Consider the following 27520-nt stretch of genomic DNA (forward strand, 5'->3'; position numbering starts at 1 on the left):
AGTAATTCGGGCTCTTTATTTTGGTAGGAAGCTGGACTGGCGAAAGTGAAGTGCAGGGTCATCTGAGGGTGCTGAAAAGAAGACACAGACAAGGCCTTGGTGACTGGCATGAAACACCAATGGTGAGCAGAAGGCACTGGTGAGGAGAGGGAGTGGGAAGTGGGGTTGTGGTAGCCCCAGAGGTGTGTGCGGAGGCGTGAGTGATGCGGGGGCAGACGTCCCGTTGGGACATCATCACGCGGTGGGCTGTGACGTAAGCGAGCAATGGACTGTGACCTCACGTCCCTCACTGCTTATCTTTGCCGAAGTGAGGTAAATAAACCCAACCCATTCCTTTTTGATTTACAGAACAGTTTGATGCACCTGCAAAAACTTTGCCTTGTTCTCAACCAAAACATTGTCAGTAACCAGACTCATTTCCCATCTCTACTGTGCCGTTACTTAAAAGAACCAGGAATGAATTAAAATTTGGTTTACTTGATGATTCCAAAGATTCATTTCATCAGTCTGATTTTTCTCAGAAAATTTCAATGCGGAGAATTTTCAGCAACAGAAACATGGCTGTTTTGTGATTATGGTGACTGTGTTAAAAACAAAACGAAACTGAAGAAAAAACCCCAACTGTTAATGCACCAGACTGAACGGTTTTTTCTCTTTTAATCTGTGGCTACTTAACATCTTGTCACACTTAGTGCTATTCATACTGCTAATAATGCATTCAACTGATGTAAATTCTAAGGAATACAAACTGAATCTGATCTCTTCTGCATATCGTTTTGAAGCCTGTGAGGGTTTAAAGCTACAGCTACGAAAACTGAAAACCAGGGCTGAAATTTTAAAGCAATCGCATGGTATACCTTTCTGAAATTGCCCAAGGAAAAGTTTTCTAAAAGTGTTGCCTTAATTTTATTTTTATTTTAAAAAACAAACAAAGGAGAATAACTTTTCATGTGGACTTTCTAAAAACCCCAACTGATATTCTAATAATGTTGCAAAGTGGGGTGAAGATGAAATATCTATAGTTTTTTTTAATAGTGTCTATATATGCATTTCTACTTTTCTTTAATATATTTATTCTTTTCCCTGCCATGTTATGTTTTCTCTCAGAAGAAAACTTCTTGGGATTTGAATCTCAGTGTAAGATGTTGATGTATGATCACTACAGAAGTTTTCCAAGGGTAGGAAGGCGTGCCAACTAATAAATGAGTCGCTCCAACAGAAAATTTTAAGTTGGTGGGTAAAATAACTTGATACTGTTAGAAGTTGAAACCCCGGTGCATCTGTGTGCTCAAATCAAGCATTCAGCTTTACAGAGCATGCAAGGGTTTCCCAGATGGCTTTCATTCCTGACTACAGCACCGAAGTTAGCACCTGGCTGTGCCGGGATGGAAGCAGCCCTTCGTTTAAAGGGGACATGCCAAGCTCATTCTCGATGATACATCTTTAACCCGGCCGGCAGAGAGGGGCCAGCCTGTTCCTTCAGTGGGGTGGTTTGGCAAGCGATATTAATTTTAGTGCTGCTTCTCTCACTAAAAGAGCTCTTTTCAAATAGCTTTACAGGGAGATCGAGGATGTGTATAGAAGCTGAAAATGAACCGGTCCTGCAAATGAAAACTTGGCATCTCTTAACTCCTCAGCTAATTCATCAAGCATTAAAATCATTAAAGTGGATTTATTGTCTTTAGCTGGGCTATTTAACAATTTGTTGAAACCCTGTTTTGGGGAAGCTGGCTTTGTCTATCCTGGTGGAAGTATGCCTCGTTTAAAGTTTCACTGTTCTTCCTTGATCCTAGATAGAACTTCAGTAGTTGCAATGTTCTTTTATGGTGCTGCATTTTATTTACCATCAAGCGCAGGTGAAAAAGGCAGTCCTTGTTACTACAAACAGTTAAATCAGATTTAAAAGAAGATCTAGGTAGCGTTTCCTTGCAGTATCCTCTTACCTCTAAAGGAAATACATCTGTAGTCCACAATTCTTAGAGCAAAACACAACAAAGAACCCAAACCACTTTCAGAACTTTTTAGCATCCCTGGAAGTTTGTTCGTGATCACCTTTGATGGACTACTTCCCCTAATGGGTTGGAAAAAAAATAAAACTAATTCATTGAGATGCCAGGAGACATCTGGCCAAACTGCCGCAAGTGCGGAGAGTGGCTGTATTGATGCTGTTCTTCTTTTTTCCTTTGTGTCTCAGCAGACTGGCCGTGACCTTCAGTTCTAGCCCACCTATAGAGTTGGCACATGCAGATGCTCAGGGTTTGTCCAGCTGGGGATTGAAACCCCCAAGCACAGAGATGGCAAAAGTCTTTCTGGGAAACCTGCCCCACTGCCAGAGTGTCGTCATGGAGGAAAGGTGCCCCCTGCTCTCAGGCCTGAACTCCCCAGCTACAGCTGATGCCGTGCTCCTGCAGGGGCGGGAGGCCCACTGTGACATCACCGAGGGGCGGAGGCTGACGGTACCGAGCAGTGGACTGTGACATCAGCGAGCGATGGACTGTGACCTCACGTCCCTCGCTGCCTTCAAGGGCCAGGCAAGACCCAGCCCGGCCCAGTCTGGCTCGTGCCTGGACTCCTGCCGAGCGTGCCTGCGAGGTCTGGAGGGTCGAGCGAGGCTGCTCCCGGTGCTGGGTGGTGCTTTGGGGGCTGCCGTCGGCAGCTCTCGGTGCCCGTCCCGGAGCCATCCCCTGTGTTTCCCCGGCCCTGCCTGGGTCAGGCAGCCGGGCACCGCCGGGCGCACTTGCGACAGCGGAGGTGAGCTGTTCGGGGAAGCGTCCCCCCGGGGCGGCCGTGGGGCGGGCGAAGGGGCTCGGGGAGCCGGAGGGTGTCCTTCGCCAGGGGCCTGGGCATTTCTTCTTCCCCTTCCCCTTGCTGGGACAGTGAGTGACCGGGGCGCCTCTCCATTTTGCAGAGTGTGACGCCAGCGAGGGGGAGCAGCTCCTCATCCTCAGCGCTCCCCAGCCCGCCACAGCGCTCATAGAGCATGGCTGCCGAGAGCGAGTGGAGGTGTCCCACCTGCTGCGACAATCAAGAAGATGTCGCTTACATGTTGCCGTGTCTCCACCAATTTTGCATAGGCTGCGCAGTGCGCCAGGCACGGCAGAACCCACGCTGCCCCCTCTGCAAGTCAGCCACAAGAACCATCAAGTTCTCGGTCTGGTCAGAAAATGATTATTTGACGTTCGACATCCCAGGCCCCACCGAGTCAGTGGCTGAGGACCACCAGGACGAACGGGGGGCTGCGGGGCCGCTGCCCAGGGCTCAGGTGGGTGGCTTCCCTCCAGAGGTCTGGGCAGACTTTTTCAGGAGCCACCAAAATAACATCAGGCCCCTGCTGCCGTGGATGCGACGGGAGCTCCTGGGGCTCTTTGAGGGCCAGTGGTGGGAGGCAGGTACGGCAGAGGGACTCATTGTGAGCCACCTCTGCCTCTGGGGGCTGGACGAGGCAGTGTTAGTGCAGAACATGCAGAACTTCCTGAGAGAAAATGCACCAACGTTTGTCGGCCAGCTCTTCGATGCCGCCGTGCGCCTGTGTGCCATGGAGATCCGCCGGCACGTGGGCCAGCAGGACCCCCGTGCTGCCACTGCCAGAGGGGAGCACGATGGCCCCGCATCCAGCCCCAGCCCCACCACCTCCCACAGTGGATCTCCTGACTCCAGCCCGGCCTCCTCCACCAGCCCTGAAAGCTCCAACAGGGAGGAGGAAGCTGATACCTCGGAGGCCGCCCTCCACGGGGGTCCCAGCCACCCCCCATCTACTCCTGTCCTGGCAGAGCAGGAGCAGCCCCAGGAGGAGCCGGGGCAGGCAGCGGTGGCAGGTCCCTCTGCCCAGGGCTGCAGCTGCAGCCCCTCCGCTCCCGGCCGCGGAAGGGAACGCCCAAGTCGGGGGTCCCAGCGCCCCCCAAAGAGGAGGGCCCCCAGCCCCCAGGACTCTCCCCAGCCCTGCAAGAGGCCGCCCCGCTGGCAGCACTAGCAGGGCTGCAGCAAGTCTTTTTTCAAGGAAAAGACAATAAAATCCTATTTCTTTGACCCTGTCTCTGGGTGCTGCTTTCTTCCCCCTCTCCCAGTGCCTTTCCCTCTCCTCTGCACCCCACTGTGGTGGCCTCTGACTGCTGGGGGGCATGGCCATGGGCCCCCGGAGCCCCAGGGCCTTGTTGGCGCTGGTCGGAAAGCTGGTTTTGCTGAACATCCAATGCCCTCAGCCTGCCTCCATTCCTTCTCTCTGCCCACGTAATGACACTTCTGCTCTGCTCTGGGTTCTCTTGTTGTCTGACATCAGCCAGGGCAATCTCGCTACTGGGAGGGGCTGTCAAGGTGGCACGGACAATGAGCAGGGGTATCTGAGTCAGAGGCAAGCATTGGTGTAAAGTATTTGGCAGTTACTGCATGATTTCTACCAGTTCCAGCCTTTAAGACTAAAGTCAAGTCCTCCAGCTTTCACCTCACGGAGGCTGGCATTTTACTTCTCATTTGGCCAACAGAGACATTTTGTACAACATCTCTACTCCAGGGCAAAGGTGGAGCAAGATAAGAAATGCAGAAATACCACCAGAGGAGAAGAGAGAAGGAGAATGAGCTTGGGGAGGCAAGAGGCACATGCTCAAATGTACCTCTTTGCATATACCCTGTGCACTCACATTCTCCTAAAACTGCACAGTCGCCGTACCAGGAGAACTTTGGTAAGGGAAGTGTCATCTTCTAAGCTGAATCCTATCAGTACTACTTCTGAGAGAAAATACAATGATGGTTCGGTTGGGTTGGGTTTAGCTGGTTAGGTTTAGCTGGTTTTTGACCTCAGGCTGCACAGCTGTAGAAACCACAATGCCATTAACCCAGCTGTTGTCTTGTCTCTCCAGAGCCTTTCCAAGCTCATTTGTCGGGGTACTTCTGGGGAGAGATCTGCTGGGTTTTTGCCTCTGTGGTTTGCTTCTCAAAACCAATGCCTGCAGCCAGAAAGTACTTTGTAACACCATAGGATTTGTCACCTTCCAGGGACTAAACACAACCATTTTCACTCCTGTTGCTTTCCCACCAGCCTTTCTGTATTCTGTGATTCTTTTGAGAGGTCTGCAGCAGCTGAGAACAACCTCTACCATGCTTCCCACTCTCATTTAACAGCCGGTTGCCACTTTTGGCCAGTGGGTTTAAAAGATACAGCAGGGAAGAGAGAAACAATGGTGAGGAGATGTGCAGGGGAGAAATGTGCTTGCTCCCACTGGCCTCGTGCCCTTGGGACACCAAACTGATGCACACAATCTGATGTTGTTTTGCTGTTTTTTTCTTTAAAATAAAAATTCTGTGCTTCTCATTCAGACCTTGTCAGGATGGGAACTTCCGTCATGCTGGAGAGGAGGACAGCCGGGGTCAGGCGGACAAATGCCACGATGGGCTGCTGAAGGAAATCCAGCTCTCCTATGAGCGTGTTGGACACTTCAGCGCCGGCAGGAATTTTCTTCAGGAAGTGCAGCTCCACCTGGGCACAACAAGCAATTTTCAGGCAATTACCCCAAAAACAAAGCTCACAGAACTCTGCAGCCAAGTTTGCAAGAGCAGATCTGGCCCCAAAAGTGTAAGAAAGCTACGAGTGTCTCACCTTGCTTAAACCCATTGTGCCAGTCTCTTGGTTCACCCCTTTTTTAGCTTCTGCAGCTGTGGGAGAAGGAAGACGGGTGACTGTTTGGGCTGGTAGGAAAAAGAAAAACTGTCAGAAAGACAGACACAGAGCAACTGGGATTCTTCCCCTTTACCAGGAATAGTCTAATGGGGTCGAAGCCCTGCAGGAACCCTCACGTGGCTTGTCGAGGACATGCAGGTCTGGCGGTTTCTTGCTCTCATCAGCAAAGAAGTGGACAACGTCAAAAAGCTTGTTTCCTTTGTTCTCGTCCTGATGGTGATGGTTCTTCATGAGAACTTCTCGAACCTTCGCCCGCATGTGCTCATCAAACTCCGTGAACTGTTCTTGCTGGCCCAGGATCATGTCTGGGGATGGCAAAGGGAAATTAAGCCATTAGAGCAGAAACCCCATCAAGTCCTGACCCCCGAAGCCCCCGGGGAGGGATGTGCCACACAGGATACCCTAACGCGGGCTCAGCCTTGCTTAGCAAGATGTTTTAACACAGTTCAGCCTTTGCAGCCACAGAAAGAATTTTCTTTTGCTTAAAAACATCATCAAAGTGCTCATTCATTACTCCGCTAAGGTAATTATTTCCCATTCTAAATAATGTAATTCTCTTGCCCCGTCTGGCCGTTCTGTCTGACTCTACACAGTTAACCAACTTATAAGCAATCTACAGCACAGACTTTGCCAGAGTTTTCTTGGCCGATCGACTGCAACTTGCCGTGCCCACGGTACCTGTGATCTCTTCGATGCTGTTGGCACAAATGTCCAGCAGCACCATGTCATTGAGGATGCAGCTCCTCAGGTCAAGGAGGCTGCGCAAGGACAGCGTGGCCACATAGGGCTTGCTCCAGCGCTCGCTGCCATCTTCCACATCCTCCTCAAACTTCAGCCACCTGCAGACATCAGGCACCGTCAGCCCCATTGCAAGAAAACAGCCCCAGCTCTGCAGCCCCTGGGATCAAGCTGTGGGGTGCCGAGAGCAGAAGGCTCCTCACAGCAGCACCTGCAGCTGCAAAAGCTTCACCTCCTGCAGAGCAGAAAGCAGAGCCCGCGGGCACTGTCAGCGGGGACTCCTCACCTACCGCAGCCAGGAGCAGAGACTTACCTTGCTGTTTCCTTCCACTCAGCATCTTCACCCTCTTTCACACAGATCTCATCCAGCTCAGTGAACAAGTCGTGGGGGACATGCTGCTCGTCCTCCTCGGTCCCCAAGATGAACTGCACCCGCTGGGACAGGGTTTCTGGGGGCAGAAGACAAAGGCCCGTCCCGTTACCGCGCTTGAATACGGCCCGTCATGCTCACGTGCAAAGTGGGCATCGGATCAGCACCAGTTCAGCCAAAAATATTGGGCTGGGCCTTCTCCCCTGGCTCTGGCCAGGCTTGCACAGAGCCTCGGAGGAGGAGAAGCATCGATTCCACCTCTGCATAGGGATGGGCAGCCTTCCTTCCCCACATTTACATTCTTAAAGCCAGGATCCCTCTAAGGAAGTCAAGCCTAATTGCATTATGCATTTAACTGCCTTAAAGAGGAAAAAATCTGAGAAAAGTTTGGAAAAAGGGGGTCCTGCTAAATAATGCCTCTTTCCCTCAGAAGAACAGCAAGTCACTCCAGATAGCCACATGGACCCCAGCGCCCACGTAGCCCTGAGGAGTTTAGTGCAGGCCACGGCGGGACTTACAGGGGTAGCCTGGCTCTGTCGGGCCAGAGTCCTTCTCCTGCTCCTGTTCCTGATGCTTCTGGCTGTGGGGTAGGTGATGCCGGTGGCTCTGCCTCACCAGCGGCATCCGCATGCCCACGGACAGGATCTGGTGACCTGAGAAAAAGTAGCATTTGGAGCGTTCTCACTATTGTGGGATGGTTGATGCAGACACCATGGTTAAATCCGTGCAGCTATCCCAGGAGGAAACACCTGTGGGGTTTTTTGTGGTTTTCACTGGATCCCTGAACGTCATAGACTTGCCCTTTTATTGAAGTTTATTTTACTCGAGCTTTGCAACAACTGAGAAACAACAAACAATGGCTCTGGGTCATTTAAAACTCACACCGTGGCCTCCGTGGCGGCTTTTTTCCCTTTGTTAAAAAAGCCGTAATAGTAAACTATGTGAAAAGAACTGTGCTGCTTTATTCAGAAGCACGGCATGTGCAGAGACTCACCTTCCAAATCGTCCCTCTCATAGTGAATATTGACAATGTTGCTCACGCTTCCCTGGTCAATCGCTGCCTCTTTGTCATGTCTCTGGTTAGCAATGAGAAGAAGGTAAGAGTTGGGGCTGGGTGTGTAGAGCTCCCTTTCGTCCTCCCACCCATCATCCACCCCTGCCTCCACGCGAGTCCACGAGGCCTCTGCGTGCCTCCTCCTCCAGGCACGGCCCTAAAAACACAGACTTGTAGGAGCCTTTTCTTCCCATACCCAAATAAAACAGCTCATAACATCACCTATATTGTACACAATGTGAGTTGGAAAGTATTTACTACAGGGGGAGAGAGTTGAGGGTTTCAGACCAGAAAAACAAATTTCCTGCTTCCTTCTTGTCCTTCCTTTCTAAAAACAAACAAAGACGGATTTCCAAACTGGGGAAAAAAGCCCCCAAACCCTGCACTTTTTATCACAGCAAGTTTCAGTCTCCAAACACGGTACCTGCAGGACTCAACAGATGGCCCTTGGCCACAGGACATGGCCACCAACAACCTCCAAAGGCTCTCAAGAGCCTGCAAGGGCAAAGCTTCATCTTCAGCCCTATGAGTCTCCAGCTTCCCTTGGTGCAAGGGCTCTTTCCACCAAACAGACTTTTTCTCCTTGCCAAGGGCTGAGAGCTAATGCCCTCCTCGCCTGAAGTACCACTGCCGGCGCTGCATGAAGAGCAGTTGTGCCTTGAAAGCCGAAGCAGAACTACAGGGGCAAACAGAAATCGGTCCTTTGGCTTCTCTTTTCCCCTTGCCACCAGGGCTGGGGAAGGGCATTGCCAGGGTTACCGTGTTCAAAGCAAGAAAATCCCAGCCACGTCTCACACTCAGGTCACAACTGTGACTTTGAAAGGGCCTCCTGGAAGCACTTGATGGCACCGGTTAACTTGATGGGCAACAGAAACACACACTCCTGTCTGGAGATGAGTTTGCTGGTCCCCGAGTACTAATTTCAGAGCTGATGTTTGTTGCTACCTCCCCGCCAGCTCCCGGGACTTGCCCATGTTACCCGGCACCCGGATTATCATGTGCCTGTAGCTTTCCCGTCCTCTCTCCGATGACAGCCTCCACTACCCTCCGTCCCTTCTGAGCAACGCCCAGTGCCCTTGTGCAGGGGCTGGCATGGGGTTAAGGGGAGGTCAGGCCTTGCTGAGCTTTGCTCAAATCCCTCATGTTCATATCAAGGCCAGAGATGCTTCTGCAACTAGGAAAACAGGACTGGTTGGCTGGCTGTCAAGACTGTGGTGGAAAACTGAAGTTGCAATAAGATGGCAAACAAACACACTTTCAAATCAGATATCTGGAGATTAATTCCTGCTTCGTAGCGAGCATCACTGGTATTTCATTAGGAATTGTCCAGGACACCTCCAACCCTGAGCCTTGGGCAAATGCCATGGGACTGAAAATGTGAAATAAATTATCTGAAAAGAACATGTCACCTATTCATCTTCCCCACAATTCCTCTCAAACAAAACCATTTCTGCCTGAATAACTAGACCTGAGAAGGTCATTAGTGCACCTCACCCGGGCGCGTGTGCGCTGTGTCCCTGGGTAACGGCAGCCTTCGGGCAAGCCTCACCCTGAGCCACAGGAAGGGGCCATAGGGGAATGCCTGATTCTCAGCATACAGTTTCTTCCAAGGACTGAGCAACAAAACACAAACGTGTGCAATAAAAAGTCACCCCTGGTATGCAGCATATCACCCTCTGGTGCCTTCAGCACCAGACCTCGGCTCATCATCCTCTCACTGTACTTGGACCTGGGAGTTACATGCTACCTGTGGGCCAATTCATTTTCCCTTGTGTTCCCTGCGCTGCTACAGAGATGAGCTGGGCATTAACTGACAGAGGGAAACGCAGGGCTCTGAGGTCAGGTCAGCAGGGCAAGATGGGACCTGCAGTTCTTCCGAGCCACTGCTTTCCTTCATCAGCCTCGGGTCAGCAAAGGTCAGCTTACTTGCCACCACTACACCAGGCGGACACTGTGAAATGGTTATTTCACTCTATTTTCTCATCTAGATTAAGACCCATCAAGATCTTCTAGATGTTGCATAAAGTTTAGGCAGGTTTGGTTTTTTTCCTGGACACGTTCACTCCAAAGTAAAGCAGAGTTCACAGTACAGGAGAAGCCTGGGATAGGGCAGCTCAAACATACTGGACAGGGAGAAACATATGCTGAAATATTTTTATGCACATGCCTTGACTCGAAAGCCTTTTTCTTCTTGGCTCCTCTTCCCACATCCCAAGTTCCATACATAACTCCCTTATTTCAACTCCAGGCAAATCTCTACCTGCTATTGCCAGACCCCGGGCTGGACATATCCAGGAGGGCAACTACACCAGCACACACAGCAACACCGTTTATCCCTGGTGGAAATTCCAAATCACATCACTGAAGAGGTCACCACTTGGTAAGAGCACCCCAGGACAGTCTGCAGGCACTAACTTCAGCCACCCAGGCCGGAGAAGCCCAGCACCCACAGGGCCCCAGCTCTGTCCCTGCTTCAGACAGGCTCCTCAGTCTCCCTGCAGCACCCGTCGCTAGAGGCAGAGCCTGGGTAACCCCTGCAAAACCTGCTCCCAGCCCGGAGGGAGGCAAAGCCCCTTGGCCAGGGCCTGATACACCCAGGCAAAACCCTCCTCGGCAGCAGGGAAGAGCTGAGGCATCCCCGTGAAAGGGGAGCTGCAGAGACCCTGCGGATCAAGCAGAACGGCACCGGTGCTCCCTGCAAAAAGCAGCTTTACTGGATTCTCTCTCGGCTTTTGCACACAAAGCCCTCGAGGGGCTCTGGTGTTTTGCAAAACACAGACGTTCTGCCAAAGCTGCTTAATTTCTGATGGCAGGGAAGATGAACACCATAGATCATTACTTCTTCTAGCTAACAGGGACTTTGAGGGATAGGAACACACTGCATCCCCAGACAGCCCCGTGGGGAGATGTCCCTGCAGGTGGACGCTGCCAGCCAGTCTGCTGGCAGCTGAGCAGAGGGAGGCCACAGCCAGCTTGTCCTGTAGCTTCTTCACCATAACCATGGCTCTCAATGGCTACAGACACCAGGCAGCCCTGTCAAGCTGCCAGCTTGGAACAGCCATGGACCTGAAATTAAAATCAGTACGGGTGTACAGACTTTGCAAGCTGACACACACAGTTCAGAGTGCCCTGCAGGATGGACTGCAGCCACCGCTTTCTGACCCAGTCCTGGGCCTCACCATGCTTGGAGATGGAAAAGCCTAAGGCAGACCCCCCCTCTCACAGAGCTCCCTGCCCAGGTACACGGGTGTAGCTGAGACAGGGAAGTGGAGGGAGGACCAAGTCTCTTCCAGGCTTCTTCCAGAGGATGGGACTTACCGGTTCAAAGAAGGCTTGCAAGCTAGCCACAAAATGAAGCATCAGCCATCTCCCCAAGGGGAGACCCATGCTTTCAAAAAGAGAGCCCAGAAGCTGAAATTCACACCACCCCACATGCTCAGGACCATGGACTCAGAGGAGCTATGGGGTTTATATCGCTGCCCTCTCTCCATTCCTGGGGTTGTACACACCCATCTCTGCTCCCTCAGGGACCGACAAGCCCCTCTTGCTTTGCCAACACTCTCTCTGCCCCATGAGCTCCCCTCTGTTTTCCTGCACAATATCCAACTGTCACCAGTAAGTTCAGCTTGGAGCCATCATTCCCCATTCACACTTGGCTCTCAGCTGGCTGCCTGCGTTTCTGACTCCAAGAGGACACATGTCAAGCAGCCCAGGGCGTGGAGAGGGGATCACACTGGCACAGAGCCCAGCACAGAAGCAAGCCAGCCACCTCAGCACTTCAGACAAGCCACCCTTCTCCATCCTAGCAGGGTCTGACCAAAGCAGGCTGTTGGCCCTGCTCTCTTCAGAGGCACAGGGAACTGCTGGTTCATGCAGGGAGCCGCTCTAAGGGCGAAAATCCTTCCCCCATCCCCTGGGAAATGCTGCTGACACAGCTCTCATCCTCCTGCAGAAACAAACGAGCATACAGCCAAGGGCAGCAGCAGGCATGCGGCATTATTAACCTCTCTCTTGCTGCAGTGCCAGAAGGACACAGAGCACTATCAGCCTGCATCCCCCGAAAGCCCTGCTGCAGGCTCCGAGACAAAGCCCACAGCACAGGCACTGCCCAGCTTCTGAACACCAGGACCAGAGCCCCTGGGGGGTGACACAGGCACATCAGAAACATCTTTCCTGGCATTGGTGCTGCACTCACCAGATCGAACTCACAGAGTAACTGGGCACAGCTGGTGTCTTGCAGAGGACACAGAGCTGCAGCAAAGGCAAAGACAAGGGTTGCAGTGAGGACCCAGGCAGAGGAGGGCAGTGCTGGCACAGACAGCTTACACCATCCATGGGAGCATTCCCTTCCCCCATTTTAACCCATGAAGGAAGAACTCCAGCGCTCAACAAAGGGACTGACTGCAACACTCAAACCATTTTAGATGCTATCAAAACATTTCCTACCAAATAACTGCAGTGAGATCACATACCCAGCTGCATCATCATGAAGTCCCAGTCATGAATTCCCAAATAGGCAGCCCATAATCCTCTCTAATCCAAGCAGGGTTCGTACTTGTTTTCTTCTGAGACAGAAGGAAAATAAAGTTGGCTCCTTTTAGCCATGTTTCCCCTGCCTTCCTCTGAGCAATGCAATCCCACATTGCAGGGGAGAATATGAAATTTTTTGGTAGCACACACATCAAAACACAGCCCTGGGTTTGCTTTATTCCTTTTTATTCCCATGTTTGGAATCAATTTTTTTCCTCACTTTCTGTTTATTTTACGTCTCACTTCCTAACCCTAAGCTGCGTCTCTACTCCTTTTCTAAATCAAGACAATAACTCAAATGCCTACATTTTGGACACCCTGACATTAGTGGTGCGGCCACGAAATCCAAAAAGAATAAATTGGGTTTTCCTCACTTTTTGAAACAAAGCAAAGTCCTTGGCCCCAGCAAGTGTAATGCCTCCTAGGATTTCTTTTTCCATAATATTGTAAATGCAGAGGAAAATTTACAAGCCTCAAGAAGTTAATCACAGCTCAAGGGGAACCTCTGACATGGAAGGTAGAAAGGCAGTAACTGTGAGGCTGTGATTGCCAGGAGACAATGCCACAGGAAGATGGGTAGATTTTGGATGGAGGTTCAGGCCTGACTCAGCAAGGTACTGCTTTTAGGCATCTCAGCCTAAACAAGAAAGTGGACAGATGTCAAGGGCATTGATCACCTACTGTAAGAGTCAGTCAGAAGATCAGCATTGTCTCAACATTGTCCTCAGGGACATGGACAGGAAGGTACCCAACAATGGCCTGTTTGGAACACAGTTGCCGATCCCAAGAGTGGAATGCGGTGCAAAGGCTCCTGAATACGGAACTGTGTGGTACAACGAGTGCAGTGCTGTTGTGCGGAATACTAGACCGTGTGGTACAAAGAGTGCAGTGCTATTCTTCAGAATACTGGACAGTGTGGTACAAAGAGTGCAGTGCTATTCTTCAGAATACTGGACAGTGTGGTACAAAGAGTGCAGTGCTATTCTTCGTACCCGAGCCATGTGGTACAGAGTGCTGTTCAGTACCTGAGCCTAACTGGAGCCGTTAGAGATGACCACATAGCTACTGTCAAAAAAGTTGGATCGAAACTGTTGCCATAACATTGATGAAGAGATCAGATGTACTTTGCTTCATTATAATACCAAAACACACCTCCTGGTTGAAGGCTACCCACCTCTAAGACCGACCATGTCTTGGACACTCCCCCTCGTGCATGCGTGGTAGCCTCACTCGAGAAGGGCGGAGATCCCTGAGGCAGAGGAGGAGCAAGGTGTGTTACTAAGCATAAAAGATGACTTTGGGGCAACGAAGCTTTGAAGCTTCCCCACCAAGGATCACGACGATCGATGACAGAGTGCTAGCTGGACCCGGGACTGTTAGGACGTCTTGAGATCAGCGGTGGTAGCTATAACCTCTCTTTCTCTTCTTTCTAAACTTCACTTCACTTTCCCACTTTCTTTCACCCATCTCTAACTATCACATGCCGCTTCACAAGAAACACAATAAAGTTGCACTGTTTGATTGATACAATCTCCTTTGGTGTTGGTCGCTTTCATTTTGCACTTTCGAGATTGTAGTAAACGAACCATCACGAGTCCACCGAGTGGACCATGACACCTACACAGTTACAGGATGCTTTGATAGTTGTTCCTGGGGCTCACAGTACCTTAATCCCAACTCTTCTGGCCTTGCGTTTCCTCTGGCAGCTAAAAACCACCTCAGTCCCCACCATATTGAGGGCAGAAACATGCTGCAGCACCAGCACACTGTAGGAACAGGGCTTAGTGGCCTTTCACAGTCACAGAGGCAGAGCAGGGGTCAGTCTCTCCTCCTCCACACCCAGCTCTTCTCCTCAGCTGGCAGCGTCCTGCCAGGGCATTCTCCATCCCACCCAGTGCCATGGGGTACCACAGGCTGGGGAGCACCAGGCCCTCCTCTCCTCTACCCAAGGAGGGCACAGAGCCTCCTTCAGAGGCCAAGCACATGGCAGTTCTCTACTACTGGGCATCACTCGCATTTAAAACCATGGCAATACCTGAGCACCCACAGCCCAGCAAGATCCTCCCATGGTCAGCTCCAAGGATCACACTAAATGCCACAAGTGGTCCTTCCCTCCAACTTCTACAGGCCAAGAAAAAAAAATCCTAATGTGTTTTACCTGGTCCACAACATCTTGATTGGCATTTGCAGCTTCTGGCATCACTTGGCAGCTCCATTTGCAGTGGGACAGGTCTCCTTGGCTCCTGGCTTCACAGCAAATAGGTCATCCAAAGCCCCAGCAGGTCCAGTACCTCTCCAGCAGGGCACTTTCAAACACCAACATCTGGGTCTGTGATTTGAAGCAAAGGAGAGGATGATTAGAAAAAAAACCAGCTGTAAGTGGGATACAGGGAAGGGACAAACACAGCCCGTGACATGCATTTCAGCCTCAGCCCACAGGAGCCCCTGGTGCAATCACGGCAGCTACAAAGCACCACAGCGTGTTCAGAAGCAGTGGTGGGAAAGGAGCAGCTTGCTTCATTTATCCTTTGTGAAGCACTGAAGGGACAAGCTGGTCTCCTTGCCACTGCCAGGCTAGCGGGTGGTTTCCTGCAGCACACGGGCTGTGCCAAGAGGTGCTGGGGCAGCCTGAAGGCACCAGCTCTGCTGGGCGAGGAAGTTACAATGTGAACAAGCATCAAGAAAAAAAGACAAAGTGGAATGTGGCTTTACCTGCTCTGGGCAGTTGCCTTCACAGGCTTAATACAACCGTGCAACAGCCACAATTGCTGAGTTTGAACTCCAGCAAAATCCCAAAGCAATTGCTGGTGTCCTTAAGAAGAGACTACTGGATTAGTCAATATTTGACTGCATTTGTATCCGAAAGTCTTTTGCCAAAAAGACTGGGCGTTTTGTTAAAGAACAGCCATGCAGAGGCTCTCCTGAGCTGGAACCTGAGCCAGAGCTTTATGATTTTTAAACAGGCCACCTAGTGCACCCCTTAAAAGAGCCTCTGCTCTCTGCCGTGGAAGTCCCGTCAGACTCTACAGCTTTTACGTGATCGAGGTCTCCATGCTGACTCCCAGCACATCACATTTTGGCGACGGGAGCAGAAGGGCAGATTTTCATTTTCCACATAGAGATCGTCCAAGCTGAACTGTAAACAAGCTCCTCAGGTTCTTCCTTTGAACCTCTTCCCATCCTTCACACATCCCAAGAACTACCATGAATCAAAGAGTCAGCAACAAAACCAGCCCCAAACATCTGCAGATTTGTCTTGGCAGAAATCTTCCCACTCATGAAAAAACAGCTTTGTAATAAGCATATGGCCTCAAAAGCAGAGGGGAAAACCCTTCAAAACACAAAGCAGGAGTGGAGCCACTCATGAAATTAGACTGGTTGATCAGAAACACTGATCGGTCTGTGCAGGGAGCACCAAAGGCCTGAAAGAATGAATCTGTCAAGTCACTGATATCATTTAAAACAGCTGGGATTTTAGAAGACAAGACAGTAGCCACATTAAAAAAACAAAAATGAGGATAAAAAATTAAAAGATAGGCACCCCAGTGGGTCCAGAAACAGCCAGGTTTGCGTGTCAGTGGCCATCAGCACAAACATCTGAGTTTCAAGGCTCGGCAGCTCAGGACAGGCCCATCCAACACGGAGCTGTCAGCCTCACGGCAGAGCTTTTGTTTCCCTTTACCAGGTCTGTTATAGGAGCAGCTCAGGAGGGTGAAGGTTTGATTTGAGCAGACTCTCTCTGCCAAGGATGAAAACAAGGACCTGAGTACCCCATTTGCGACTTCCTCTCACACTGAAAAGTCTTCCTAGTGCACCCTGGCACCTGATCTCATTAAAAAGGAAGAGGGGAACAGATGGAAACAAAAAGCAGCTGTCAGCTGCCAACCACTGACCCCATCTGACTCTATCCCTCGCCCCACTGTGGCAGCAGCACAGCTGGCTGCTCCTGGAAGGACAACAACAAGGCCAGCAGGAGACAAGGAGGATTTCAGGTGGGCAATAAACAGCAGGAGCAGATGAAATCTTGGTAAATAAGAGCTCCTTTTGTCAGGAAGAAATTCATCTGCAATCAGGGAAGTCAACACGTGAGGACTGTGCCACGTCCAGGACCATCCTGTCCCTGCAAACAGTGAGGAGTGGTGTGCTGGCTGGAACAGACACGATGTCTCAAGCCTCCCCAGCATGTCTCTGCTTCCAGGCACCAGCAAACCCAGCAGCAAAGTCCCAGTACATGAGCTGGGATCCCCGGCAGGGCCTGCAGGAATCACACTCCTATCTCACAGCCTCTAGTTCAGATATTCAAGCATTCTAGGAAGCCTCAGCAGACCCAGGTGATGTCCTGAAAGCAAGAGCATAAGAGAAGGTACGTATATCCACCATCCTTCCTTTCAAGGTGTTTGCTTCATTCCTATCGCCAGAGCATACCCCGTGGGCTCCACCACAGAGACAGCCCTGACACTTTCCTTTACAAAACCGCACAGGGACTCCCACGACAAGCAGCCACAGAGAATAGACCTTCTCCATTTCCTTAACCAACCCAGAACTTTTTCCTCTTTCCTATAGACAAAAAAAAAAATCCCCTCCATGCCAGAGGCAGCACATATGATGGACCAAGGGTGACACTGAAGGTCACAAATTTGCACTCATCTAATTACAGCTCTGCCAGGGACCAAGCAAGGTGTTTGATCTCACAGACACTCAACTTTCCTACCTGCCAGGCAAGTCCAGCAATACAGATTTGGGAAAAGGAAAAGTCACAAGAGCTAGCAAACAACTCACATTCAACATGGTGCTGTGAATGCTATGGAGGGGCTCATCTATCCTCTCTCTGTAATTAGCCTCTCGGAGCAGCCTAGTGTTTTTCACAACATACAGAATAAACTTTCTTAGTAGAAAATGGTATCTTTTACCAGACTAACTTGACGGGAATAGAAAGTTTTACTGACAAACCGTACCTTCTCCATACCCTTACAGCATGTTGGCTAGATCAGCACTCCTTAAAATATGTGCCTAGAGCACTCCTGAAAGGCAGGGAAAAAAGCATCTCAGCTTTGCAGACAGAACTCCAATGCAGATGATATTGCACAGGAGAATTAAGGTATAAGTTTATTATGCATCAGCTTTTCTCCAGCAACTGCCTACAGGCAGGGTCCTGTCCCACAGAAGACACAAGGTGTCATACTCCCCATTTGCTGTGGGCTTCGATGCCCGGCACATCTGCAGTCAGGTTACAGCTGCCTGCCTCCCGCCTTGGCCACCCACCTAAAAACCTTGAAGAGGGAAATGGAAGGGCACCAGGCATCCAGCTGGTGCCTTCAGCCCTCAGCATTCTCTATGTCTTTAGAAAAACAGAGCAGGGCAAGCAAAATCATGTGGGAGACATTGGCCTGTCAGCCTTGCACAGCCTCGGAATCAACAGCTAGGCTTTGATGAGAAACAGGCCTTGGGAGAAAGATAAGGAACTGCCGAGTTGTGCCAAGGTGGCAGGGAAAAACAACGGACAGCTGCAACACTGAACTGGGAAAAGTTACCGCCGCGTGAACAGCGCGTGAACGAGAAGATGATTGGTCTGCGCAGCGCGTGTTAGAGTGGTCTTATGCTGCTAGGAGAAAAGGTTGAGAGCTGCCTAATTGCTGATTTGCTAATTATGAAGTAAGAGCTTTGACCAGAGCATAAGTATGTACTATTGTAATAATAAAGGGTCTTTCCTTCTGCACTTCATGGAGAGTCCGTGCCTCAATTGCCACAAATGGTGCCCCGTGTGAGGAGGGCGATTAGTGTGACCTGCTTGGATCACTCCGGTGGCAAACTCCTCAGAACTTCAGAGCTGCTGTGAGGAGCCTTTTGTAGAATTATTTCACGTGTGCTGTGGTTTTTGAAGTTTGACTAAACCTTAATTGATAAAGCTTTGAAACAAGTCTTGCAGGTGCAGCTGCGAAACAAAGAAGGGGTGTTATTGGGGTCGTGGGGGAGTTGGGGGGTTAGTAGGGTCCAGGGCAGGGTCTAGAGGGCTCCTGGGGGGGGCAGGGTATGGGGGAGATATTGGGGTCCGGGGGGCACGGTAATGGGGTGCAAGAAGGGTCTGGAGGGGGCTAATGAGGTCCTGGGAGGGGGGGGGGATCCTGGGGCAGATATTGGTGTCTGGGGGGGGGCTAATGGGGATTAGGGGAGCGCTGGGGGTGGGCTGGTAGGGTCCCAGGGAGCTATTTGGGGTTTTGGGGGGGGGGAAATGGAGAACCTGGGGGCCAATAGCTCGGGGGGGTCACTAATGAGGTTTGGGGGGAGTTGGGGGGGGGCTAAGGGTGTTTTGAAGGGACCTAAGGGTGGCAAATGGGGTTTGGGTGGGTTGCAGGGGGGATTTGGGGTCCCTGGGGGTCCCAGGGGTACCTGTCGTCCCCCAGCAGGAGCTGCTGCCCCCACAATGAAAACTGCTTACAAAGTAAGCGGTACTAGATAGTTAGAGAATTAAGAAGCAAGCGGCCAATTGCCTTTTAGGTAAGGGTTATAAGACTGAAGCCAACGTACAATTTTACAAATTGTAGTTTAAAGACAGATTTGCCTTTTTGGTAGAGATTCTGTTTATTATTTCCAGTCCTTGCCTCTTACAACACCCGTCAGCTCCTTAGCTTAGGCCTTAAGCCAGGACCTCGACACAACACAGCAATAAAACATGCGTATCTGTAAATGCTTATGGCTTATCCCTAGTCCCTCAGTACAAAATGGAAATCATTTCATTTGTTCACTAGTCCCTAAAGAGCCACAGGTACATTCTTTGCCAGCACAGGACTCACTGGCTGTGCAGGGCAGCATCGACACCTGCCAGGCAGGAGCACGCGGCAAGATCTGAACGGAACTGAACTCCCATGCTCATATTGAAGGCACCCACGAACACGCCGTGCTTGCGAATTTAGGGAGTGCCGCAGCAGTCATGTTCTCTGGCACACGTTTTTTGGGAAGGACCTGGTGGCACAGGGCTGCGGAGAGCAGGGGGGCGCTGAACTCCCCAAAGAGGCTGGGGTGCCACACTGGGTTTTTTCCTGCTCGCCGTTGGCAGGCAGTGCGGGGGGCCGGGCACTGCTGCCTGCCACGGGGCCTGCACACCCCCGTCCCCCAAGCAGAGCATTCAGCGGGGGTCTGTTGGGGGTGTCCGATCCCAGCTTCTGCCTCCCCTCCCGCTTGGAAACCCCCACGTGGTGTCCCCCCGCCGAGAGGCCACCGTGCCCAGCACCTGGAACCGACTGTGACTCTGTGACATCAGCCTCGTTGCCAAGGGCACCGTGGGCAACGTGAGCCCTGCGGCCACTCTGTCAGCTGCTGCGCTGGTGGCAGCAAGCCCTCGCTTCTTGCAGTTGGCACATGCCACTGGCAACGATGCGTCTACTCCTCCTCCTCATCCTGCTGGCCCTGCGCTGGCCTGCGCATGGCGCGTGGGAGAGCTGTGGGTAAGTGGGCCGAGGCTCTGGGAGGGAGCCTGGGCAACCTGATGGGGTTCCCTGGAGGGTGCCTGCTTGTCCCCCGTGGCCACACCACGGCTTCCCCAGCCTCACGCGCGAGCCTCGGTTCCTTGCAGCACCCGGGCTGCTGGCACAACTTGCCTGCGGGGCTAAAGCAGAAACGGGGGCGGACGCCCGCCCGCCCGCCCCACGGGGTCCCCTGGCCTCGCTGTCCATTCAGCGCCTCGTGGGGAGGGCAGACGGCTGACCTTCAGCCGCAACAGCAGCGAGCCATCGAGCAGGACGGTGATGAGTTTCTGGTTACAGGACCTGCGGGCTCCGGCCCATGGATGCTTACTACGGCGCTTACTACGGCACGTCACGCGTTGTGGGTGGCACAGGTGCCCAGCCAGGGGCCTGGCCCTGGATCGTCAGCATCCAGGATCCCTGGGAAGCAGGCACGGGGCATGTGTGCGGAGGGTCCCTCATCAGCCCACAGTGGGTCCTCACAGCAGCCCACTGCTTCCTCGAGGCCAGGTAAGGAGGGTCAGGCACGGGGATATCCCCCCAGCACTCGCAGGTGCCCCATCCGCAGCACCACGTGCTACTCCCGTCCCCTTTCTTTGTGGTACGCCAAGTGCCTGGGCACTGCAGAGCCTGGCTGAGAGACTGCTTGGGAGAGGGCTGGGCTCTTGCCACGGCTTCCTAGCAGCCTCCAGCTCGACACGCCTTGAGCCCAAGGCGTGCTACGGCAGTCGCACCCTCCGTAGCACTGCTTTCCTCTCCCCCGTGTGAAGCAGACGGCAGGGAACTGCTGGACTGCTGCAGCACGTGGCTCGGCTCCCTCTGAGCCCTCTCCCCATCTGCCTTCCAGGCACATCGCCATGTGGCGCGTGGTGGTTGGGGCCAACCACTTGACTCAGCCGGGCCCGGAGACCCAAGTACGCAGTATTAAGCGGCTGCTGGTTCACCCACGCTACAGCAACATCACCAAGAGGAACGACATTGCGCTGCTGCACTTGGACCAGCCTGTGCAGTGCGGCTACTATGTACAGCTTGCCTGCGTGCCCGACGCCTCGCTGAGAGTGTCAGAGCTGACAAACTGCTACATCAGTGGCTGGGGGGCCACGACGGCGAGATGTGAGTTCACAAAGAGCGCTCGCGTCCCGAGCGTGAGCTCGGCACACGGGGGAGGCGGGCTGGGCTTCCTGACAGCAGAGGCGAGAGCCACAGTCTGGCTGTGGGGACGTATGCCCACGGAGACATGGGCCTGGCCCAGGGCCCAAGGCGAGACAGAAGGGCAACACCAGTACAATGTCTCTCACCATGCAAAGCCAAGCCCCAGCAAAGGGGTTCACGCACACAGGGCAGGAGACCTGGCAACGAGCTGCCGCGTGTTAATTCCTTTCTGTCCTTGCAGCCGCAGGAACAACGGATGTCCTGCAGGAGGCCAAGGTCCACCTCATCGACCCCAACCTCTGCAACAGCAGCCGGTGGTACCGAGGGGCCGTCCACCCCTACAACCTGTGCGCTGGCTATCCGCAGGGCGGCATCGACACCTGCCAGGTAGGAGCCTGCGACAAGGCAGCGCCCAGCGGCACACGCAGCCCCGGCACAGCCGCCCAAACGCACCCCGGCGTGGGCTTTGCCCACCAAGTCGCCCTCCCACCCCTGGGTCCCCACCGCTGCTGGGGCTCCCCTTCCCCAGCTGCATGTCCTTGCCCAGGGCCCCACTTGTCCCAGAGGCCCACGACTCTGCCCAGAAAGCCCATCCAGCGCTCCTGGCAGCTGCGAGGTCCAGCTCCCAGTCCTGGAACATCCCTCTTCCACACAGCCAGCATCGCTGTGCAGAGATGAGCGCCAGTCCTACCCCACGGGCCCACGACCCTCTCCCAGACAAGGTCCTGGAGGCCCCAGCACCTGAGCAGAGCCTCTCCGTGCAGCGCATACAGCTCCGGCAGGTGCTGGCAGAGAGAAGGAGCCGGCCCTAGTGCTGCCAGCGGCCACCCGACACCACCTTGACCCTCATTCCTCTGCTGCAGGGTGACAGCGGTGGTCCTCTCGTCTGCAAAGACAAGAGTGCTGACTACTTCTGGCTTGTTGGGGTGACCAGCTGGGGCAGAGGCTGTGCCAGAGCCAAACGGCCCGGAATCTACACCTCCACTCAGCACTTCTACGACTGGATCCTGGTACAGATGGGACTCTACTCAACAGCAAGGGCTGCTCCAACATCACGGCCATGGAGTCCTTTTATCACCACCTCAACCCCCTTGCAGAGGCCCAGCCCAACACCAGCACAGTCGGGCTGGTTTAGCTCCTGCCCCTTTCCACTCCAGAAGCTGCTGCAATTCTTTACCCGGCTGCACGAGCTCCTGCAGATCCTAAAGGGGAAAAAAGCTTGAGCAGCAGGAGGAATGGGATCCAGCGCAGGCTGCAGTGTACCACGGCCATCTCCTGCTGGGGCACTCAGTGTCAAAGGCCTGCTCCGTCCTGCCCACGCTCCTCTGAGCGCACACAAACGCTCAACATGACTTACTTCTTCAAATAAACGTTCCAATTTTCACAGCTAACCACGCTGCAGTCCAATTCAGTCTCCTGTGCAAGGCAAGGACTTCCATGCCTGCCACCTGCAAAATGAGGCCGCAGGCAGCCACGTCGGGCACAAAGGCAAAGAGTCACTCCAAAGGGCTGAACCCGAGCCTGGTCCGAGAGGAGGGTGCTCAGAGCCACCACGGCACGGAGAAGACCGACACATCGGGGCCAGAAAGAGGATAGGAAAAATCCATGCCACACGCAGACAGCTTTGGGGCACGTGCGCACGCACACGCTCCCGGGTGACGCACGTCTGGAACACAGAGCGCAACGCGCAGTGTTCACACACACACACCCCCCCCGAGCGTGCGCGCGCACACGCAACACACGCGCACAGGCAGCGCGTGCACACGCTGCAGCACACACGCACGCGGAATGCACCCACCCACACGCCCCGCACGCACGCACGCACCCCGCGTGCACCCACCCCTGCGCCCACCCGCAAGCTCACAGCGTGCACCCAGCGATGCGTGCGCTCGTAGAACGCACCTCCCACGGGGGCACACGCAAACTCCTTCACAGGAGATGCTGCAGACAACAGTTGAGCCTTTGCACCACCAAAATGAGGCTTTGGAAGCCAGAGCTAACACTTAGGAAAGGAAAAGGGAGGCTTCGGACGCTGTCAGTGGAGCTTTGGACCCTAAATGGCTGCGCTCTGCCCAAGAAGTGAGGGTTTAGACGCTAAAAATGAAAGTCTGGGCTCTACAAAAAGGCTCTGGGTAATAAAAGACAAGTTGGGACCCTAGAAATAAGGGTCTGCCTTCTAAAATTGAGGCTTTGGACCTTCAACGTCAGACTTTGGGCTTTCCAAATGATGCTCTGGACCCCTGAAACCAGTCTGTGGCCTTTAAAAGCTGGGGTTTGGAACATATAAATGAGGGTTTGTACCCAAAAAATGAGGCTTTGGGTTCCACGAGAGGGGTTTGGAACATAAAAAGGAGGGTTTTGGACGCTCAAGATGGCAGCTTGGACCCTCAGAATGGCTGGCCGCATCCTAAAAATGCTGCTTTGGAGCCTGACAATGAGATATTGGAGAGTCAAAATGCCGCTTTGGACTCTAGAAAGGAGACTTTGCAAACTACAGTTGAGCCTTTGGACTGTAAAAATGAGGCTTTGGAAGCCGAAACTAAGATTTAGGAAAGGAAAATTGAGGCTTTGGACCCTAAACTGATGCTTTCTGCCCTAAAAGTGAGGGTTTAGATGCTGAAAGGGAACCTGTGGGCCCAAAAAATGGCAGGGACTCCCTTGGGACCCTCATGTTTACCTTGATTGGCAGGGACACAGGCACTGGGTGGGCAGGGCACCGCCAGGCTCACACCTGTAGGAGGGGTGGGGTTTTGGGTGAATTTGGGGGATTTAGGGGGCAGTACTGGTGAGGAATGCAACACTGTGGTCGGTGACCGTGGTGTGGATGGGCTGGCGGAGGCCGATGGGGCGCAGGGCCAAGTGGGCCACGTCCAGCCACAGGTCGTACACCTGCCCCCTCTCTGCGTTCAAAGATGGGGGGGGGGGGGGGGGGGGCTGAAATTGGGGTGTCCCTCCCCTGTGATAAGAAACTAACCGCTGGTCGTTACCGTAAACGTGTATTCCTACGGTCAAAGTGTACAAATACAATACGTGCACCGTGATCTGTTGTGGCAGACAGGCAACTCGACGTCGGCCTGTTAGCTCTGCGCAGCCCCTGAGAAGCAGCAAGGCTTGGAAGAGAAACAGGCCTTGGGAGAAAGATAAGGAACTGCCGAGTTGTGCCAAGGTGGCAGGGAAAAACAACGGACAGCTGCAACACTGAACTGGGAAAAGTTACCGCCGCGTGAACAGCGTGTGAATGAGAAGATGATTGGTCTGCGCAGCGCGTGTTAGAGTGGTCTTATGCTGCTAGGAGAAAAGGTTGAGAGCTGCCTAATTGCTGATTTGCTAATTATGAAGTAAGAGCTTTGACCAGAGCATAAGTATGTACTATTGTAATAATAAAGGGTCTTTCCTTCTGCACTTCATGGAGAGTCCGTGCCTCAACTGCCACAATCTGTGATGTGATTTCTAAGAGCTGGTATACTTCAGATTCTAGGGAGCTGAAATTTCTGTTCAGCCAACTTGAAAATTAAAACTATTCTCACTAGCCAAGATTTTTTTCTAAGGACAGAAAACTACTGGTTTGAAATCTGAAGGTTCTTACTCTAAATTCTACTCCTGCAAGTGAGGAAAGCAAGGAGTAATTGAACTTTCTTAAGACTGGGCTTTTTTCCTGGCAGGTTCTGTGCTTTTCCAGAGAAAGAGGGTGGGAGGGTTAAAAGTTTATTTGAAAGTTGAGACTGGTTTTACAAGATCCCAGTTATTTATATTTTCCATTACACTGATCCATCACGTATGCATGGTTAGGTAGACTTTTTTTTTTTTTTAAATGTTCAAATTAATCATATCTAGTATTAAACGAATGCAGGAAAGGCTTTTGCCTTTACAGTCATTTCATCCCTGTTTCCTGATACGCTTCCCTATATTGCTGCCCTGTTCCAGATGGTGTATGCTTTTGGCCATTTGTTTTACGTACAGAAACTTTGTTGCTTCCATGCATTTGATATTTCTCAGCATGACACAATTCTGCTGCTGTGTTTACTCGTAATATTCTTACGTGCCCATGCTTTGCGCTGTGTTTCTGTCCAGCTACAAATCCAAGCTACTATGACAGAAACTCCAAGTCAGTTTCTCAAATTTGGAAAACTTCCCTTCTGTAATTGTCAGTGAGGCTTGAAACTACTGCCATTGGCTGATAAACCAAACCCTTTCTCATGGTAACTGAGGAAAGTTGTGGGTTCTGATGTCTTTACACTTGAGTTTCATGGCTGTCTTTATCAGCAAATAATTTAAATATGGGGTAAGCAGCAGCAGGCAGAGAATTCACTCAGAATGAACCATTTCCTCTGAACCAAAAAACTAATGCAGCCACAGGTTACAGCATCTTAATTTTTTAAAAGTTTTGTAAAGTGCTTGGGAAGATTATCCCTATGTTGTGACTACAGAGAAAGGGAATTTGCATGCATCGGAGCAATCCGCCAAAGCAAGTTTTGGCAGAACTGGGAAGTGAAACACTGAAACCCCAAAACTGCGTTGCCCCTGAATCCCATTGCACCGTACCTGTGGAGCAGATGGCATTCGACCTACACACGTGCTTTGCTGTGTATCTCCCACTTTGCTGCCAGCAAGCCAAATAGAACAGAGGGAAGATGCAGAATGTTTCTAGAGAAAAATGCAAGAATACATGGTTAAAAAACCCCAAAAGAAACAGAAAGAGAAATACTGTATGGAAGAAAGTACTAGTTAAGAAGAAGCAGTGGGAATAAATTGATGAAAGGGAACATTTGCGATGGCCTTGAAAGGCTACTCAAAGAAAATGCAACACTTTTAGCACATCCTAATCCACACTGGATTAGTGCTATGAAGGTTGACGAGTGTGGAAAGACATGTCAAAATATTTTTCAAAAAGACCAGCTAACATCATTGCAATTTTTCTTTTCAGATTTATGATGCACCAACACCTGATGAGATGGAAGGAAGCACAGGGAGTCAGGCACTCCTCAGTAGCACCCACCAACAGGGCAAGAGGCAATGGGCACAGATTAGACACATAAAACCCCACCTGAACACAAGAAAACACTTTTTTTTACTGTGAGGGTGGGTCAAACACTGGCACAAGGCTGCACAGATAGGTTGTGGAGTCTCCATCCTTGGAGGTACTCAAAATCCAACCGGATATGGTCCTGCATAACTGCCTCTGCCTGAGCGGGGGGAGGGTGTGTGTGTATGTGTGTGTGTGTGGACTCGATGATCTCCAGAGACCCCTCCAGAGACTCCTTTCCACCTGAACCCTTCGGGGAATTCGTTTGCAGCCTCCCACCGAAACGCCCTCGCTTCACCACGGTCCCTGGCACCCCCGCTCTGAACGTAGCACCGGACGGTACAAATCCTGTTGCCAGGTGGAAAGCCTGAACTGCTTAACGAAGCGCTTCATGGCTGTAAACTGCCACCTGAGTTACCCGCAGGAAGATCAATACTGTGACACGCCGGACAAGTATTGGCTGTGTTTTAAAAAAACACCAACCCCCCCCCACCCCTTGAAAACCCCTCAAAAAACCCAACGCACCCCCCCCAACGCCTTAAACCCCTCCCCAGAGCTCCCCCCCCCCAAATATCACCCCCCACCCCTTCCAAAAAAAATAAACAAACAGACCTTCTTTCCTATTGTTCTGTGCCAGCCAGCATAACACAAACTGTTCCTTGTATACTCTCCAATGGTGTTTCCGCGCGGCACAGCTCACATCTGCAGGGTCCAACACTGGCAACTCGCACCGCACGCAGCCTCATCAGTTTCATGAGGAAGAAAAAGGGTTTATTTCCGAGAGGAAGCGCAGTGGCACTGCCCTGCCCCGGAGCCGGCTCCAGCACCGGCCGCTCCTCAGAGCCGCGGCGAGCGCTGCGGGCCGAGCCGGCTCCCGGGCGGGGTCCTTCCCTGCCCAGGGCGTCCCGCCTGACCGCCGGCTGCTGCCCACCTGCGCCGCCGCAGCCCGCAAGCGCGGGTTAGGCGCTGGGATAGTCACCTCTAGCGGGGTCCTTCCCGGAGCTGCCTCTTGCCCACGCCGCGCTGTGACGGTCTTTCCGGCGGCGGCGCGTGCAGGTACCGCGTGGCGCGGGAAGGGCCCGGCCGGGGCCGCCGGCGCCTGGGCCCGGGGCCCGGGGGGCGGGGGGGCGTCGAGCCCGGCCGCTCGTCCCAGCGGGGCGGGGGACCCGGCAGCGGGGCTGAGCGGGCGTTCAGGGTGCCGGGGGAAGAACCGGTGGGTGGTCGGAGGGGAATTGGTGCCTCCTGCTCGGGCACCGAGCTTGGTGCGTGTGGCCTCGGCAGGGGCGGGGAGGGAGGAAATGCAGCGAGAACTGTCTCAGGGACAAAAGCGAACTCGGTACCTTCCGGGGAAGAAACTGCAACGGTCAGAACTGTTCAGATTCATCTGCTACAGAAGCTGTCAGATTTGGGAACGCTGTGCTTCTGATGCTCCTTAACCGGTGATGTTGTCTGCGTTCATCATGAACTTTGCAGCAGTCTTCTCCAAATATTTCTTAGCTATGGGTTTTACTGGGATTTTGTA

General features: G+C 52.5%; 1 protein-coding gene across 7 annotated transcripts; it reads right to left on the bottom strand.

The window, feature by feature from the left end:
- Nucleotides 1-5255: 5255 nt before the first annotated feature.
- Nucleotides 5256-26950, bottom strand: LOC141944696 (electroneutral sodium bicarbonate exchanger 1-like). Of its 7 annotated transcripts, none has more exons than XM_074871744.1 (10): nucleotides 26611-26950; nucleotides 25518-25619; nucleotides 14522-14692; nucleotides 13538-13612; nucleotides 7774-7855; nucleotides 6723-6858; nucleotides 6350-6510; nucleotides 5788-5976; nucleotides 5591-5646; nucleotides 5256-5470 (listed from the first exon to the last, which is right to left on the bottom strand). In XM_074871744.1, the coding sequence occupies exons 3-10, from the start codon at nucleotides 14561-14563 to the stop codon at nucleotides 5303-5305; spliced, it is 909 nt and encodes a 302-aa protein (XP_074727845.1). In that variant the 5' UTR covers nucleotides 14564-14692; nucleotides 25518-25619; nucleotides 26611-26950; the 3' UTR covers nucleotides 5256-5302. The 7 variants fall into 7 exon arrangements, with proteins under 7 accessions (XP_074727845.1, XP_074727843.1, XP_074727848.1 ...); XM_074871742.1 differs by having other exon boundaries at nucleotides 5591-5679; XM_074871747.1 differs by having other exon boundaries at nucleotides 5591-5698.
- Nucleotides 26951-27520: the final 570 nt, after the last annotated feature.

Source organism: Strix uralensis, chromosome 5 (assembly GCF_047716275.1).
Source record: "Strix uralensis isolate ZFMK-TIS-50842 chromosome 5, bStrUra1, whole genome shotgun sequence".
Taxonomy (NCBI): domain Eukaryota; kingdom Metazoa; phylum Chordata; class Aves; order Strigiformes; family Strigidae; genus Strix; species Strix uralensis.